This window comes from Mixophyes fleayi, chromosome 1, assembly GCF_038048845.1.
Source record: "Mixophyes fleayi isolate aMixFle1 chromosome 1, aMixFle1.hap1, whole genome shotgun sequence".
NCBI classification, from domain to species: Eukaryota; Metazoa; Chordata; class Amphibia; order Anura; family Limnodynastidae; genus Mixophyes; species Mixophyes fleayi.
Window position 1 is genome coordinate 24,558,373 of NC_134402.1, and position 18,785 is coordinate 24,577,157.

An 18,785-nucleotide genomic window follows, 5' to 3' on the forward strand; every position below is an offset into this window, starting at 1 on the left:
GAGTGAGAGGGGATGGGAATGAAGTGAGTTTCCATCTTTTATGCAATTTGTCCCAAATGTCAAGTGTGAATTGTATAGTAGGGTGAGAGTAGTCTGCATCCTGCCTTTGACTACGGGGGAGCCAAGGGAGGGAGTTCAGTGTGTGAGCTGGAGTGAGTGCATTCTCTAGGTCGACCCATCTCTTCCCCGGGGTCGACTGTCAAGAAATAATATGACTGAGGTTAACCGCATGATAGTAACGATCAAAGAGCGAGAGACCATACCCCCAAAATGGGTGGACTTGGCAAGGCAGGATCGCTTGAGCCTTGATTTCTTCCCCTGCCATAGGAATCTACCACAAACTAGTTGCAAGTTCGCTAAAAATGTACCTGGTACTGGTATAGGTAATGTCTGGAACAGGTATAAATCTTGGGGTAAAACGTTCATCCTTATGACACTAATCCTACCAAACCAGGAAATAAAAAGCAAATCCCATCTGTGAAGATCTCTTTTTATTGAATCAAGAAGGGGGATGTAGTTATACTCTTTCGGGATCTGAACCCTTAAATAACGCAGCGCTTTGGGGCGCCACTGGAAACCAAACGAAGATTCTAGTATACTTTTAACTGCACTAGAGACTTGAAACAATAAAGCCTCTGATTTAGAATTGTTTGTTTTGTAATCTGACAAGATACCATACACCGTTAGCTCATTGAGGAAGTTTGGAAGCTAAATGATGAGGTTGAAAAGCGTTAATAAGACGTCATCAGCAAATAGCGATATTTTGAAGTGATGAGGCCCTATCCGGAACCCGATTATATATATGAGAGCAGTAGTACACCGTGGAGTATCTTTTCGAGGACAGTGAGGGATGGCCACCAGCTTTGAAGTGAGTCTCCTGCAAAAAAATAATATCACCTTTAAGTTTATGTATCATCATCATCATCATCATCATTTATTTATATAGCGCCACTAATTCCGCAGCGCTGTACAGAGAACTCATTCACATCAGTCCCTGCCCCATTGGAGCTTACAGTCTAAATTTCCTACTATAGACACACACTCACACACATACAGACAGAGAGGGAGAGACTAGGGTCAATTTTTTGATTGCAGCCAATTAACCTACCAGTATATTTTTTGGAGTTTTGTATGGTATGTATGTATGGTTTTGTATATTTTGTATGTATGTTTTGTATGTATGGTATAAAAAAGCATAGAACATTTTGGGTAGTATTCAGCCCTTTGACATTTAGAGAGAGAATTGTGAGGGACATAGTTGGTGCGCAGGGGATCAAAATAAATTAAAGGGGACAGAATGTGACCCCACAGAGATGGAGGACCCACAAGAATGGAGAAGGAAGGACACTGAAAGCAATAATGTAATTTATTGCGCTGTGGCACAGAAGAAGGGAGGGGGAGGGGATGGAAGAACAGAAAAGGCAAGGATGGGAATAAGCGATAGGATATGGAGAAAAGGAGGGTATGGGCGTATGCTCGAGCCTCAAAGGCAGAGGGGTAGCCTACAGGAAAAGTGCCTAAAAACTAGAATAGCCAAATATTAGGTGAGATACACCTATGCAGTGAATTATATCAAGGCACAAAGTGTGGGAGTGCAATTAAACTTTACGTTTCTAAAAAGAAAAGAAATATATGATTCCCTTTGTGAGTGAGTGTGCGGCTAAGGGGACAAATAAAAAGTGCCCCCCGCCCAACTGTAAAAAAAAAATTTAGTATCAGTGAAAAACAAACAACCAGAATCGGCTGCACCTATATCAGAGCAATAAGAATGTTACCATGAAAACTCAAAAAAAAAAACATTTGTTAACCAAGCAGAGGGAGAGAGAAAGTCTTGTCAACAAAGCATGTCATTGTGTAAACAATGGGAAAGATAAACAAGTAGATCCTTCCTGATAGGAGGGTCAGGAATGCAGTTCACAGGGGTTGTTGTACGGTGGAGCTCTGTGGGTCCCCTCCAATGACCCGATCAGGGCGAGAAAAGTTAAGCCGATGAATCAAGTCTTTCCCCTTGTTTGGTGTACAAATCGTCTCTTGACGACCTTCCACTTCAATTATCAAGCGGAAAGGAAATCCCCAGCTGTATTTGTAGCCATTTTTTTGAGAATACGGGTAACTTCCCTGAGGTTGTGTCTTTTAGCAATCGTTAAGGGGGCAAGGTCTTGGAATACTTGAATGCGGCAACCATCAAAGAGAATGTAGGGAGAGTTCCTGACCGCAGTAGAGATGAAGTTCTTAGTCTTGAAGGATAATAGGCGCAGAATTACGTCTCGGGCGGATCAGTTTCCATCGGTCGGGGTTTCAAGGCCCTATATACCCGCTCAATCTGTATTGGATGGTTAGATAGTGTGGTGTCTAGTATAGAGAAGGATTTGCACACGTATTATTCTAGTTCACAGGGAACCGAGCCCGCCCATCTCTAGTGAGGAGCCAGGTGAGGTCCTGGGAAGTCTACAAGGGAAAGCTGCATACAGAGTTAATTTCCAAACAGTCTTTCCCATCGCACACAAACACATACCATATGTGTGTTATTGATTTATTTTCTGTGATTGGTTTGCAGTCTTTGAGTGGGGATTAAAAGACCGTGTTGCTCATTTTATGCTTGGGAGTCGAGACTGATGCTGGAAGAGCTGGCCAGACAGTAGAGAGCTGGACTGTGTTTAGCATAGCATTAGGGCCACCAGGAGGTGTAAACAATGTGGATTGTTTACTGGAGTCATCCTTATTGTGATGCAAACAATAAAGCACCATTTCATTTGAAGCTGTCTGTGTCTGATGTCTGCGGAGTGTCATATATATATATATATATATATATATATATATACATATATATATATATATATATATATATATATATATATATTCTATAAAGAACAAGAAGGCAAAGTACCTAATAGTGTAGGATTTCTGGAACTATAGCCGAAATAAGGGGTGATATTGTGTATGTGTACCGGATATATTCTTAATTAGGTTTATTAAAGTCGTGGTCTTCACAGTCTGCACCTGGATGCTGTTCAGGGCTCCACCCCATATATAAGAGATGTGAAAAACAACATCAGTGTGATATTGCTTCAGGATATTTCCCAGCACCAAAAACACCCCGTGGATGTGTTTATGAATACCAGTTTGAAGATAAATAGCCACTGCCAGCACTGTACTTCTCTGACCCTCATAACAAAGAAAGCAGAATCCACGAGAGCACCTTGTTGATTTATCACGAACCAGATTAATATTCACCACTTCCCCATACTGTGTAAAAACACAAATAATGTCCCCTTTAGCTAACTCAATAGGCAGAGCACCCAAAAAAATACAAGTGCTGTCTTTGTAATCATGATGCCAAGACACAGACTCCCTCACACCAAGACTTGCTTCACGTGCATTCAGCTTATTAATCAATTTCACTTTTGTTAATGAACTCACTCTGAACCAGGATGAGCAGGAATAATTACTGACCCAATCATATAGATTAATTTACCTGTGAACCATTACAGAAATCTTAATATGTGACCTGCTGGGGTTACTTGAGGACTGGGATTGAGAAAATCTTCTTTAAATTCAGTGTTTTGTCATAAATCTAATTTCTAGATTATAGTGAATGCTATGACATAATCTGGCCAACAGACATGAATTGATATGCTGACATTAATGAAGCATATTTCTAAAACCTGACTTGTTTAGGTTAACTGAGGACTGCTTGGAATCTTCTGCTTTAGTCATTTACTACTTAAATGTCATCATGATTTGCATTCTGAAATTATTAAAAGTGCTCTTCTGCCAAAGTTTAATTAACATATAAATCTGATTTAAACATTTTAAGACATATCTCTTTGTTCCTGTATTTGAATTTAAAAATCCACATTATATGCAATGTTTTATACTATCCAAACAGAGGACAATGTGATATATACATGACCATAGAAATGGCCATAAAAGGGCCAACCTGGTGGCATACAAGAATATATCATTGCTCTCCAAAACAGTTTGTATAGAGCATACATTTATAGAACCTACATAAATACATGTAAGCTGTGCATTTATACTTGAAACATACAGGACCTATAATTTAATGGTGACTCATGGTCTTATGCCCTGTTCCTTGGCTGAGTAAGATTAAGCACTAGGTCCATTCAATTGTAGGGTCTTTGTCACAATCTGCAACTGCCTACAGTTCTGTATCTCCTATCTAGAAGTCGTACTGCATTCATCTGATCCTGCCTGCAAGGGTTTAAGCTTTCATCATTATATCTGGAACCCAATCAACTGTGTCTAACCTTTAAGAGACTGCCTTTCCCAGCAATCTGAGCAAATTCCTCAAGTGTGTTTGCTGTTGCTGGTCTCTTTGAGAGTCTCCAGTATTCTGATCCTGACAGACTCCCTGATCATCTCATGTGCCTGGCATCCAGCTACAAGCTTCCCAACCTATCCTAGTAAGCCTGTCTCTCTCTGCCTGCAGATCATCTCACCTGCCTGGTAACCAGAGTCCTCAGCACCTCAGCTTTATCTGGCAATCCAGTACTTGTAAGCCAAGTTTGTCTGGAACCAATAAGGAGACCTGAATCTAACTACTAATGTAGCCGGTCAAGAAATCAGCTAACTTGTAAAAGCCTATAGCGAAACGCGAATCGGCATTCGCTTGGCTTGCTGCCAGTATCTTAATAATTCTATTATAGTTAGCTGATCTCTTGACCAAGTGCATTAGTATTTAGATCTCCTTATTAGATCCGGACAAATTTGGCTTATATTAATCGCAAGTATATTGGTGGATTACACCCTTGCTATTTAGTGAGGTAGATATTGGAGGAATACACTCCTGCCATTTAATAAGGCTGACACTGATAATAGGAATCCTATAGGGGATTCTTTCATCCCTCTATATTTGTTTATATAATGTAACAATGTGGTTGTATGATAGATTGTGCATATATATCTCATCATTTACAGTGTGGATACTGTTTCCTGTGAACTAGTGCAGGTAGAATATTTTGGATTTTCAATACTATTATAATATAATCAGGCTAACTAGTTGAATTTAATATGATTACATTGTAGTATTGTAATAGGGTCTATAAATTTGGGATACCCCTAATGCTTAAGTAATATTACTATTTGAATATAAATTTATTAAGTATCTAATCAAGGTCTAAGATCTCATTGCAACAATTAATGATTTAGCTATTACAATATATAATTACTGGAACAGCGAGACAGCTGGGTAGTTCTTCTACCTTTTTAACAGTATTGAGTATCTCTCTTCAAGTCACTACCACCTCTTTTCTTTTAATATTTCACTATAATTGTTTTTAAAATATTCTAATAAAGGTTATTTTTTTAATAAATGTTTATCACACATAGCAAAGAACAAAAGAGTGCTTTGGAAACACAATTCTTTCTTCCACTTTGTTTCTTCTGAAATTTTTATTTGTGAGGGTGCACCTCCCCTCATATGATTATATGATTAATTATATACACATAGAGGGGTTTACACTCGGTGCGATGAAAAATTATTCCTCAATCCAGTACTTGTGTTATCTGCTTTTTAATATGCTACATACATTTTACCTGTATGGTCTCTGCTTAAATAAACCACCTCGTTTCATGCATATTACTCTTCATGGTGCCTCTCTGCCTTCCTGTGGTGGTGTCATGAGTCATCTAAGTGGTTAGCACTTCTGCCTCTCAGCACTGGGGTCATGAGTTCAATTCCCGACCATGGCCTTATCTGTGAGGAGTTTGTATGTTCTCCCTGTGTTTGCGTGGGTTTCCTCCGGGTACTCCGGTTTCCTCCCACACTCCAAAAACATACTTTTAGGTTAATTGGCTGTTATCAAATTTGACCCTAGTCTGTCTGTGTGTGTGTATGTTAGGGAATTTAGACTGTAAGCTCCAGTGGGGCAGGGATTGATGTGAATGAGTTCTCTGTACAGCACTGCAGAATCAGTGGCGCTATATAAATAAATGGTGATGATGATGATGATGATGATGTATTAAAGCAAAGGGGTATTTCTCCATTCCTTTTATAAAACATATTTTCCCTAACAATATAGGCACTTCAGTGTTTATTAATTTAATTTAAGTACACAGTTCAGGATTGGGGGGCGGGGGGGGTGAATTAGTAATACCAAGACAATTTACATGCCTCAAAAGCAAACTTTGGTAACCATTTAAACCTATAATTTATCTACTCATGTGTTGTTATAAGACATGTCTCAGCAGACTGAGTCAGCTTACTGGATATATTCCGACTGCCTACAGCGCTCACTGTATGGCTGATCCTGTCCTCACTATTTGCCCTGATACACATCAGTAAATCATACATTCTCTTCTCTCCCTCATTCTCCTGAGGGAAGTGAGATTTCTGTCAGTTTCTGCTGCTATTGAAGCCAAAAGGCAAATAAAACTAGCAATTTGTTTCAGTAACAGTTCCTGCTCAATTCAGTGAAAACACCAAGTGTAGATCATATATAATGGCTCATCTTGTATGGCTGATTTTGCATTGACAAAAAAAAAATGGCTTTTAATATAATAGTCCTATAATCTTTACCTTCACGGTCAGTGCAACATTTCCACAGGAACTAACTGTTATTATAATTATATCTGTGTGCATCTGCTTGTATAACTACTATACAATAAATTTATTTTACTTTCAGACTCTGCACAATGAGAAAGATGTGCTATAGAACAAAGCAGATACAAGAAGTGTTCTCTGCCACATAAAATGTAATGTGTTTATAATCCTTGCCTTGAATTTTTATACAGTTTACATTACAATGATTGTTTCTCTCTCTCTCTCTGTTTTAGACCAGCTATTACAGCACTGGTATCACTAACATTTGGTCGCTATCTCCTCGAGCCCTTCTTTATACAATGTGAGATACCAGAACTCGCTATCAAATTTGTCACAGCTTTTGGAATAAGTAAGTATTACCCATTTATATCTGAATTTTATTTCTGAAACAAGAAATATCTATATCATGTACCATGAATATGTCACTCACCAGACTGTGAGTGCTTCTTCCCGTGTGTTTAGGAACCGTGGCCGTCCACCATCCTGAGGGTCTGCGCATGCGCAGTACTTTCAAACCTTCAGTACCTGTTCCTTTTAGTTAATTGGCTGATCAGGCAACACTCCCTATTTAAAGCACCCGAGTTCCATACCTCGTTGCCTGATCTTGGAGTCTCATTCTCCATGAGCCTCTGAAGGTGTCCCTGTGTTTCCTCGTGTATTCAGCTCAGCTGATTCCTGTGGTTTCCAGACCACTTCAACTCTCCTGTGGTTTCCAGACCACTTCAACTCTCCTGTGTTTCATCGTGACGGTATTAGCTGATTCCTATCCGCTGCCTCCGTGCACTACAGTTATCAACTCACTTCAACTCTCCTGTGTTTCATCGTGACTGTATTAGCTGATTCATATCCGCTGCCTCCGTGCACTACAGTTATCAGCTCACTTCAACTCTCCTGTGTTTCATCGAGACTGCACCAGCTGATTCCTATCCGCTGCCTCCGTGCTCAACAGTTCCAGCTCATCTCAACTCTCCCGTGTTTCATCGTGACTGCACCTGCTGATTCCTATCCGCTACCTCCGTGTACCTGCAGTGTCCTGCTTGCCGCTACCCTTCAGTTCTACTCGTGTCTGCAGCCAGCTGATCCGCTCTCCGTGCTTCTACAGTGTTCCTGCCTGTGTCAACTCGTCAGTCTGCATCGGATCAACGCCTCGCTGCTTTCATCTCGTCTAGACCATCTCTACTCTTCAGTGTTCTCCAGGTGTCCAGTTCTATATACTACTGCTTCCTGAGTATTTGTTTCCATCTCTGCTGGTCTACCTACCTGTGCGCTGCACCTACTTGATTACCGCTTCTACCCTCCTGGGACTTCGCATCCTGCCGGCCTCCAGCCGTTCAGGTATCTCTGCACTCCTGTCTGACAGCCTGCTCCTGAACCACGGTATGCATACTTCTCATTGACTGTGCTGGTGTATTGCATATCTTGCTGGACTGAGTTGTTCTCCTCTGGAGTTTACTATCCGCTGAGCCTATTGCCATCATTTGACTGTGTTACCTTTTGCCCGGATAGTTCCTGTGACTTTGTATTATTGTGCAGTGCTGTTCAGTCATTACTATATTGTGCATATCATCGTGGGATCAAGTTCAGTGTGCCCGTGTATACTCTGCATAGCATTTCTCTCCCCGTGCTTCTCCTCACATATATATTCAGTGGTACAACTTGCTAGAGGCAGACCACTGTTCCCTGTTTCCTGAGTCACCTGTTCCAGTATCCTTTCACTATAGCAGTGGTACAACTTGCTAACGCAGACCACTGACTTCCCGGATACCTCCACCTGGATTTCATTCCTTCACCTAGACAGCGGTACAACTTGCTAAACGCAGACCGCTGACTCTCATCACCTCCTCGTTGCTTCTGGACATTCCTCCTCACTATAGCAGTGGTACAACTTGCTACCGCAGACCACTGACTACCCTCACATTTCCTTTGTCCATTCAGTTACTCGTGTACTACTACCTATATATTACCAGTGCTGCTAGTCATAGACTTTCCACGAGCATTCTCTACCATCTGCTGTCTCCTGTTCCGTGATCACCCCGCTACCAGAGTACCATATTACCATCTATACTGCTCTGGTAAGTCCATCACCTGGTGATCCCTGGGTAAAGACTCCTAGTGCCCGTGACAGAATACCTGCTGCATAAAGTGTGATTTACAGTTATAAGTTTTAAAAAATAGGCAAGCAAATATGAATTTAAAGAAAAATGGTGTATGTCTCCTTCAAGAGTTATTGAATGGCAGAACATGTATGAAATTTTTATACAAATTCTTAGTATCCAGAAAACTTGAAAAACCATACAGAAAATAAATATTTACTGCTGCTTGGTGATGATATTATACACACATAGGTGATTGTGAGCAACTCTCAGTACAGTCACTTAAAAGACTGCTTTACAAGGTAATGAGGAAGGGAATGTTGGGGACAGCTGGGTTAGATTTTAAATGTATTTAAATATACTTTTAGGCATTTTTAGGCTTAGCGCTTAAAACCTCGGAAATTCCCTTTATCCAGAAAACCCACATGCATTTTGAGTAAAGGATCCCATACCCCTATTTTATATATAAAAAAAAAAGTTATGATAGTATCTAAGGGTTATGGCATGTGATTTATTGCTGTATGCACAATATGTTTACAATTATTATTATTATTATTATTATTAATTTTTATTTATAGGGCGCCACTAGGTGTCCGTAGCGCCGTACATGGACAAAACGAAATTACAATACAAGGAGAGACAGCACAGTACAGTAAACAATAAGCACAGTAACTCCGTGAGCTCAAAGCACAGCAAGGGCGGGGGAGGGGAGAGGGGAAGGTCTGCATACGACGGAGCCCAAGAGGGAGGGCACGGATTATAGGGAGACCCCCAGGGGGGAGAGGAGGGAGCGGGAGGGGACAGGGGGAAGAGGGTCCTCGAGGAGGACGGCAAGGTTGCTGGAGAGCAGAGTTAACAGTGGTGAGACAGGAGGAGAGGTGACCCTGCTCAAAGGAGCGTACAATCTAAGGGGTGAGGTGGACAGACAGAGAGACACGGGGGAGAGAGGGAGGAATGGAGGATAGGGGAAGGGGAATGAAGGGGAAGAGGCAGAAGAAAAGGTAGGTAATTAAGTGGGAGACTGGAAGGCTTTACGAAAAAGGTGGGTTTTTAAAGCCCATTTGAAACTGGACAGATTAGGGGAAGTTCTGATGGAGGGAGGGAGCTTGTTCCAGTGGAGGGGGGCAGCACGGGCGAAGTCTTGGATACGCGCATGGGAGGAGGTGATCAGGGGAGAAGAGAGGCGACAGTCATTGGCAGATCGGAGAGGGCGGGAAGGAGCATGAATAGAGAGGAGGGTGGAGATGTAGGGTGCAGTGGAGTTGGCGAGGGCCTTGTAAGTAAGAGTGAGGAGCTTGAAGAGGATTCTGAAGGGGAAGGGGAGCCAGTGAAGGGATTGGTAGAGGGGGGAGACCGACGAGGAGCGGCGAGAGAGGAAGATGAGCCTAGCAGCTGCGTTAAGAACAGATCGAAGGGGAGCAAGATGAGATTGGGGGAGGCCAGTGAGGAGGAGGTTACAGTAGTCAATATATTATAATGGCACAGTCGTGCCCTTATATTAAGGTTACATGTAAAAAACGACATTCTGCCATTGGAAATCTGTGAGAGGGGGGACATGGTGTTTGAGGCTCTACATCTTTAAACGTATTAAAGCTATTAAGCTGAAATTTGGCATGCAAATTGAGAACTGTCCACAGGTGCCGCATGTCAAATTTCAGAAAAAAAGAATAAAAAATGACAATTTAAAAACAATCTAAATTTCAAAATCTCGCCGTTTTTTCTACTTCCTGTTTTGCAAAAGTCGCCGTTTTATGAGTTTTTTTGGGAGAGCGTAACTCGGCGTACAGGGCGTTTAAAGACATGCAGTAACTTTTGTTAGAAAGCTAATAGGGCTGAGGAGTGCCCATGAGGTTTCACAAGTTTGTCAAAGTTACAGTTTTTTTACAATTTGGTAAAACATGCACCATTTTAAAGATAGTGGATTTCAGAAAAGTTCACAACGTTGCCCATGTCAGATAGAGTCATGTGCTGGGCGCAGTATATGTGGCTTCACTTGGGAGCACAAATATGGCTGTGTGTTCCCCCGCATACCGAATTTGATTTGTAAACTGCAGACAAATTAGAGATATTTAATGGCTGTAGGGGGGCTGGTTAGTGTTTTGGGTCTGAGGTGGGGCACACTGTATAATTTTTAGCCCTGGCACTGCTTTTAATTCAAAGTTTATCCCTCAGTGCGATGTCAGAGGAATGGATGGGGAATGCACTCACCACTCCATTCCGGCAGCCGGAATGGATGGCAAAGGTACGTGCAAAAACATTCACGTATCCTGAATAAGGCCTTTTTCACTTTTACATGGCATTCTAGCAAATTGTATATGCATGTCAAAATATAGGGTAAGCCACAATATCTTTGATTTATTCTCTATGTAAAATCGGTCTTGTATCCACACATTTTCCCTATTGTATGTTAACCACACTGCTTAAAAAAGCTACTCACAATAATACTGCTACATTTTCACTTTTAACGGCAGAACTGTTTGAAAATAGAGCTGTCGAACTTTTACAATAGAGACACTTCGGAACTCAATACATATATATTTCAGTGTTAATTTCTCTGGATCCACCTCTGCTCCGCTTCCTTTATCAGTTGGGGTACCACAAGGCTCAGTCCTAGGTCCTCTGCTATTCTCTATCTACACCACTTCTCTTGGAAAACGAATAAGCTCCTTTGGATTTCAGTATCATCTCTATGCGAATGATACACAAATTTATCTATTCTCTCCTGATCTTTCACCATCTATATTGTCTCGCGTGACTGACTGTCTTTCTGCCATTTCATCTTGGATGTCTTCTCTCCAATTAAAACTCAATCTTTCAAAAACTGAATTAATAATATTCCCACCCAAAAACAGAAGCTTCCTGCCTGACATTTCTATTTCTGTTGATAACATGACCATAAATCCCACCCCGCAAGCTCATTGCCTAGGTGTAATCCTTGATACACAACTGTTGTTTATTCCCCCACATCAACTCTATAGCTAAATCATGTTAACATACACCTAAAGAACATTTCCAGAATGCGCACATATTTGACACAAGACACCGCAAAAACATTAATTCATGCATTCATCATCTCCCGCATTGACTATTATTATTATTATTATTATTATTATTATCATTTATTTGTTAGGCGCCACAAGGCTTGTTGGCACTTGTGGTTCTCCAAGTGCCAACATGCCCTGGCTGCCGTGGGTATGCTGGTGCTTGTAGTTATACAAGTAGCGGCATGCCCACACTATTTAGGGCAACCTGGCTGGCTGGGATTTGTAGACGTCCGTTTGTGTTTTTATTACTTATATCGCCGTTATTACCCTGCATCTACCGCCCAGGGGTGTAGGAAGAGCCCTAGTGCTATCAGCACTAGGCTGGGTGTCCCTAGGGGGAAGCCTGCTTGTTTCTTTTCAGTGGACACCACTCCCTAGGGAATCCAACCCAGCGCTGAACAGCCTGGGGTTGGTTAGTCATTATGGCAGGGGGACCCCTGCCGCGTGTCCCCCTGCTATAGTGCCTCCCACCCCGGCTGGTTTGCCTAGTGCTGGTTCCATGAAAATAGGGAGGACCCCACGCAAATGTTTTCCCCGATTTTCACAGAACCAGCAGTAGGCTGGCAGCACTGGGTTTAAGACTAAATAGAGGGGGGACCCCACACCTTTTTTTTTCTACTTTGATCTATTTTTAACACTTTTGACAGATGCAGGAGCTCCAGCTCTATTGCAAAACAGTGTAACAGTGATATGTTTATACAACAAGCTGCTAGCAAGCAGCATGTTGTATCTGGCGTGTTTAAAAAAGCAAACTCTCCTGAGTTTGCTTAATCGCAGCTTCAGACATTTGAGACTTGTATAGCTGCAGTGGCAAACAGTCGGGAGTTTGATCTCTATCGATTTTGCAAATAGCAATTTTGACAGAAGCACAATTCTGGTGATTTTACATGAAATCTCAGCTTCATACATCTGCGAGTTTCAACTCTCCCGAGAAAATCGCTGGGTTTGCAATATCGCACCTTGATACATTTACCCCCAGGACTCCAGTATGACAGGCGATAGGAGTTCCTAATTTAACGTGTCAGCATGCTAGCAATTTTCTAATTGGAAATCAACTATTCTTTGGAATGCCAGAGTGACATTACTCTAATACTGTAAAAGATACTCATTCTATTTTGTCTGGTCTGTTTTGGTACATTAGATATGGTCTAGGATGCTTATGTTCTGCTTCCCGTGACTATCTCCGATGTATGTGTAAAACAGAGGATTGATTGATTGATCAATTACTATTCATACTCATACTTAATATAACATAATTCAACATTGGACATTGATGCTCTTTTGAATTAACATTTAGAAATAATAGCTCATCAGATATTACTAGATGACTTATGAACAACATATTTTGTCAGGGTAATAAGATCGGACATTTACAACCCTCTGATTTAACAGAGATATGTAGATGACAGCAACTGATGAACTCCAAAATTGGATCTAGCAGCAGGATGATATAATCATATTGGATCATCCGATCCACTTCTCGTCTGCCTGTCATCCAATACCCTTTTCCTCTGCCTGCCATCCGATCCCTTCTCCTCTGCCTGTCATTCGATCCCCTTCTCCTCTGCCTGTCATCCAGTCCCCTACTCCTCTGCCTGTCATCCAATGCCCTACTCCTCTGCCTGTCATCCGATCCCCTTCTCCTTTGCCTGTCATCCGATCCCCCCTCCCTCCCCACAGCAGTGTATTTGTGATCCCCTCCCCCAGCACTTTGTTTGCGATCCCGATCCCCTCCTCCCTCCCCACATCAGTGTATTTGTGATCCCTTTCCCCCAGCACTCTGTTTGCGATCCCGATCCCCCCCTCCTTCCCCACAGCAAATTTGGTGCACAGGGGTGACGTGAAAGAAAAGCTGGTGCAGAAGTGGTGATGTGAGATAAAATCTGGTGCATATGCAGTGACAAGTGAGAGAAAAGCTGGTGCGCAGGGGGTGACATGAGAATAAAGCTGGAGCACTTGGCAATGGCATGTATGCATGCGATCACAAAGCTGGTGGGCATTGGGGTATGTGTGAGAGAAAGCCATGAACTGGAAATGGAGGGTGCTAGGTTTAGAGGAAATCTTAGGAACAAATACTTTATCAAAACTGTAATGGATAGGTGGGACAGTCATCCAACAGAGGTGGTAGAGGTTAGTATAATAGAGCAATATTAAAACTCTTGTTTTTTAGGGATTATGAAAAATAGTGGAAATTAGATTTGCCAAGTAATTTTTAAAGGGCGTACAATTTTAGGCTTATAAATTTTTTATCAATATTATTACTTTACAAAAAGCCATGAAATTCCATAGAAAAAAAACCTTACGGTTTAACATGTCAGTTTAAGCTTGCATACACACCATCTAAGATGTAAGAAAACTATTGAAACTATTGGCTATGGAAAATATATATATATATATATATATATATATATATATTGTGGCAAGAGCCCGCTACGGCTGAAGCACACGCAAACAACTTCTTCCTTTTTATGTAGTTTTATTGTCAGGATGGTAAATGTTTTGACACCGTACAGATTTCACAGCAATACTTGGAGACCCTAAACGCTAGCTATACATAGCTCAGCTCTCTCAAGACCAGCCAGCTTCCCCAGCATTGATCTCAGTGCAGAAATTATATAAACAAGCTTTTATACCTGATACTCCTTCCCCAGCCTTAGTTTGATGGACAGGTGACATACCCACCTTCTCTTTAAAAGGAAACGCCCATCACTGGCTCTGTAATTCAAACAGACACACCGTGTCTGTTTGCTGAGAGGAAGGATTTCAAGTCATGTAAGTTAAACCAAATGTAAACTATTGCTTTTCATACATAGGTCTTTACATTCAATCTAGGTGCATTACTGCACAAATGTTTTACTCTACTTTCCTGCTTTCTCTGCATATTGCCAGCTAAATGCCTCCTTTTGTTACATATCCCTCCCCCTAGCGTCTCCAAGTAGGGGGACGAGGATTTCGCGAGGAGCGCATATTTTCGTTACAACGCATCTGCATTTTTGTGTAGAATCCCGGGTCTATGTTCTACTGAGAACTTGAATGGTTGCAGTGCCAAGATCCAGCGGGTTACCTTGGCATTTACCTCCCGGTTGTTCTGCATCCATCTCAATGGTGCATGGTCTGTTATCAAGGTGAACTCTCTGCCTAGGAGATAATAGCGCAGAGCTTCTGTAGCCCATTTTATGGCGAGACATTCTTTCTCCACAGTGGCATATTTTTGTTCCCTTGGAAGCAACTTACGGCTTAGGTACAGGACAGGATTTTCTACTCCATTCTTCTCCTGTGACAGGACTGCACCTAAGCCAACACCAGAAGCATCAGTTTGGAGGAAGAACCTCCGGGTAAAATCCGGTGCTTGTAGAACTGGGGAGGAACAAAGAGCTAACCGAAGATCAGACCAGGCGGTTTCTGCAGAGTCAGACCAGGTTAATCTATCTGGACAACTTTTTAACATGTCCTTTAGTGGAGCAGCTCTAGTGGCGAAGTGGCTTACAAACCGCCTGTAGTAACCTACTAAGCCTAAAAAGGTTCTTAACTGTGACTTTTTCTCTGGTCTTGCCCAATTTTTGACTGCCTCCACTTTGTCTAGCTGGGGTTTGATCATGCCCTCGACCAACAACGTACCCCCAATATTTGGCTTCTCTCATGGCTATGGCACATTTCTCTGGGTTAGCTGTTAACCCTGCTGACCTTAATAAAGCTAAGACCGCCTCAACTTTGGCTAAATGTGATCCCCAGTCTGGGATATAAATAACTATATCGTCCAGGTTAGCGGCTGCATAAGCTGTGTGAGGTCGTAGCAATTTATTCATGGCCCTTTGGAAGGTGGCAGGTGCCCCATGCAATCCAAAGGGTAGGACTTTATATTGATAGAGACCATCAGGGGTGGAAAATGCAGTCTTTGGCTTGGCCGTGGAAGTCAGGGGAACTTGCAAATAACCCTTTGTTAGATCAATGGTTGTCAAATAATTGCTACCAGCAAGATTTTCCACTAGTTCATCCACACGTGGCATTGGATAGGCATCAAACTGCGACATACTGTTTAGGCGCCTAAAGTCATTGCAGAACCTAATTGTCCCATTTGGTTTCGGGACAAGCACAATGGAACTATTCCACTCACTAGTGGACTCTTCAATCACATCTAACTGGAGCATCTTCTCGACCTCCTTTCTCACGTCCACCCGTCTGGCTTCTGGAATACGATATGGCTTCTGCTTTACAATGACTCCTGGCGCAGTGACAATGTTGTGTTCGATTGAGGTAGTGCGCCCAGGAATGGAAGAGAAGACATCCCTGTTCCGGCGAATCATATCTTCAGTCTGTTGTCTCTGCTGAACGGACAAAGCTGGCTCTATGGGCACTTCAGACTTTTCAATGGCAGTACTCACGACCTGAGTAGAAGTTTCCTCATCATGCCAAGGTTTAAGGAGGTTAACATGATATATTTGCTCCTCCCTTCTCCTACCTAACTGGCGGACTCTGTAATTGACAGGAACAACAGCCTCTAGAATTTCATATGGACCCTGCCAATGGGCGAAAAGTTTGCTTTCCTGGGTGGGAACCAGGACTAGGACCTTGTCCCCAGGCTTGAAAGATCGAACAACAGCACTTTTATCATAACTTTTCCTCTGTCGTTCCTGAGCCTCTTTTACATGTTGCTGCACAATGGGCCCTATCTTTCCTAGCCTCTCATACATTTGGGACACAAATTGTACCTTGCTGCTCTCACCCTTCTTTTAACATATCCAAGATACCCCTGGGCTGTCTCCCAAACAATAGCTCAATGGGACGAAACCCTGTTGAAGCTTGAGGTACCTCATGAATGGCAAACATCAAATAGGGAATTAGAGTGTCCCAATCTTTTTTCTCTTGAGCCACTGCTTTCCTGAGCATGTGCTTTAATGTGCGATTAAAGCGTTCCACCAAGCCATCTGTTTGTGGATGGTATACAGAGGTGTGAAGCGCCGTAACCCCTAGCAACAGGCACATGTCCTTCATCAGTTTAGACATGAATGGAGTACCCTGATCTGTGAGAATTTCTTTGGGTATTCCCAAGCATGTAAACATCAATACAAGTTCTCTAGCTATGGTGCTGGACTTTATGTTTCGTAGGGGAATTGCCTCTGGATACCTGGTTGCATAGTCAAGCACCACTAGTATATATTGGTGCCCACGTGCGGATTTTTCCAGTGGCCCCACAAGGTTCATGGCTATCCGTTCAAAGGGAACTTGTACTATTGGTATAGGAATGAGAGGTGCCCTGTACATGGGTTTGGGACAGGTTCTCTGACAAATGGGACAGGACCGGCAATACTTTTTCACTGCCATGTGTACACCGGGCCAGTAAAACCTAAGCAGAACTCGTTCCCGTGTTTTATCGTCCAATAGGTGTCCCCCACAGACATGTGTATGTGCTGCTTTTAACACTAGGGGTACATGGACCTGAGGAACCATTAATTGTTCTACTTTTTCCCCCTGTACAGTAGCAACTCAATACAAGAAATTATTTTTAACAATAAAATATGGTATACCTTCTGCAGGCTGGGCGGCTTTCGCTACCCCATTTACCTCAGTTACACTTTTAAAGGCATGTCCTAAAGTGGCATCATTAAGTTGGTCTCAAGCAAAGTCCTGCAGAGGGAACAAAATTGGTATTGCGGACCAGTCCGTATCCTCACTGACAGGTGGGGTGGGCTCATCTGCGACATCACCGAACAATGCTAGTTTGGACTGTCCTTGTTTCTCCGCAGGTGGATGCTTTTGTGGAACTCCTGCTGTGACTCCCAGGATGGCATTCCGGTTTGGCGGTTTCCAAAGATCCATGTCCAGATGTTGTGGATCTTTAGGCGGTTCCTTTAAGACCGTGCTTCCGACTGTTGCATCAGTTGCCGGCATGTCCGGCCGGATCCGCTCACCGAGGACATCATTAAACAGTGGGAAGTCTCGCCCCAAAATGAGTGGATATGGGATTTTAGGTGCTATAGCAGCTACCACCATAACAGTTTTGTCTTTGAGTGTGACTGGTAGTATTGTTCTTTAATACTTCTCTGTCGTGCCATGTACGCAAAGAACCTTCACCTTGGGCAACCGAGAAGTTATGGTTTCGGGTAAGGCAGAGCTGGAAACCAATGAGAGTTCACTCCCCGAGTCAACCAAGGCCAGAACAAGGTTCTGGTTGATTAGCACAGTCACCCGGAACAAACAAGGACTTCCTGATGTGGGACTCATGGTAAAACAGCTTGGAAAAGCAGGTCCAATATGTGCCATGGAACAGTCCATGGGTTCCGGTAGTTTAGGACACTTTGCCTTAAAGTGGCCTGGCTCACCACATTCAAAACACTTCAGATTAGACGGCTTTGCACCTGGCCCTCTGTCCGTAGCAAGGATTGTCAAACCTGGCTTTTGGCGTGGCAGCGGCTTTGGCACAAATGCAGATTCTTAAGTCATTTGTTGTAGCGCACAAAACCTTTCTACCACGGTGGCAAGCTCTTCATAAGTTTGTGGGTCTGACTGCAGAACCCACCTTTGCAAATCGCGGTTCGGCCCCCGGATGCAGTGATCTATCGCCAGAACTTCAATAATCCGAGAAGGCAAATTCTCCTCAGGCTGCAGCCATTTCTTTAAAATTTTATAAAGCTCAGCCACTTGCGCTCTGACCATTTTTTCTTTAACATAGCGCCATTGGTGATAGCGCTGGGCTCGGCCTGGCCCGGAAACTCCAATGCGAGCCAATATCTCAGACTTTAGGCACAGATAGTCAGAGGCCCGTTCCTCATCTAGATCCAAATAAGCTCGCTGAGCTTCACCAGTCAGATATGGCGCCAGCCTCTCAGCCCAATCTTTAGGAGGCCATTTTGCCCTTTTTGCAAGTCTCTCAAAGGACACCAGATATGCTTCTATGTCATCACCTGGCAACATTTTCTGGAGAACAGGACAAAGTGGTTCATTTCTGTCATGTCTCACCTGGCTAAACTCTTCTCTTAAGAGTCTTGTGTTTTCCACATGTGCCTCGGCAACTCGTAGCATCTGAGCTTGCTGGTGTTGCTGCGCAGCGGCCAAATTCAAGAGAGTTCCAGTACTTCCTCCATG

General features: G+C 42.8%; 1 protein-coding gene across 1 annotated transcript in view; it reads left to right on the forward strand.

The window, feature by feature from the left end:
• LOC142149904 (cystine/glutamate transporter-like) overlaps positions 1 to 18,785 on the forward strand; it is a 158,232-nt gene that overhangs the window by 24,481 nt on the left and 114,966 nt on the right. Inside the window, exon 3 of the mRNA XM_075205453.1 lies at positions 6,799 to 6,914. Within this exon, the coding sequence (XP_075061554.1) occupies positions 6,799 to 6,914 (116 nt within the window). The remainder of the gene's footprint in view (positions 1 to 6,798; positions 6,915 to 18,785) is intronic.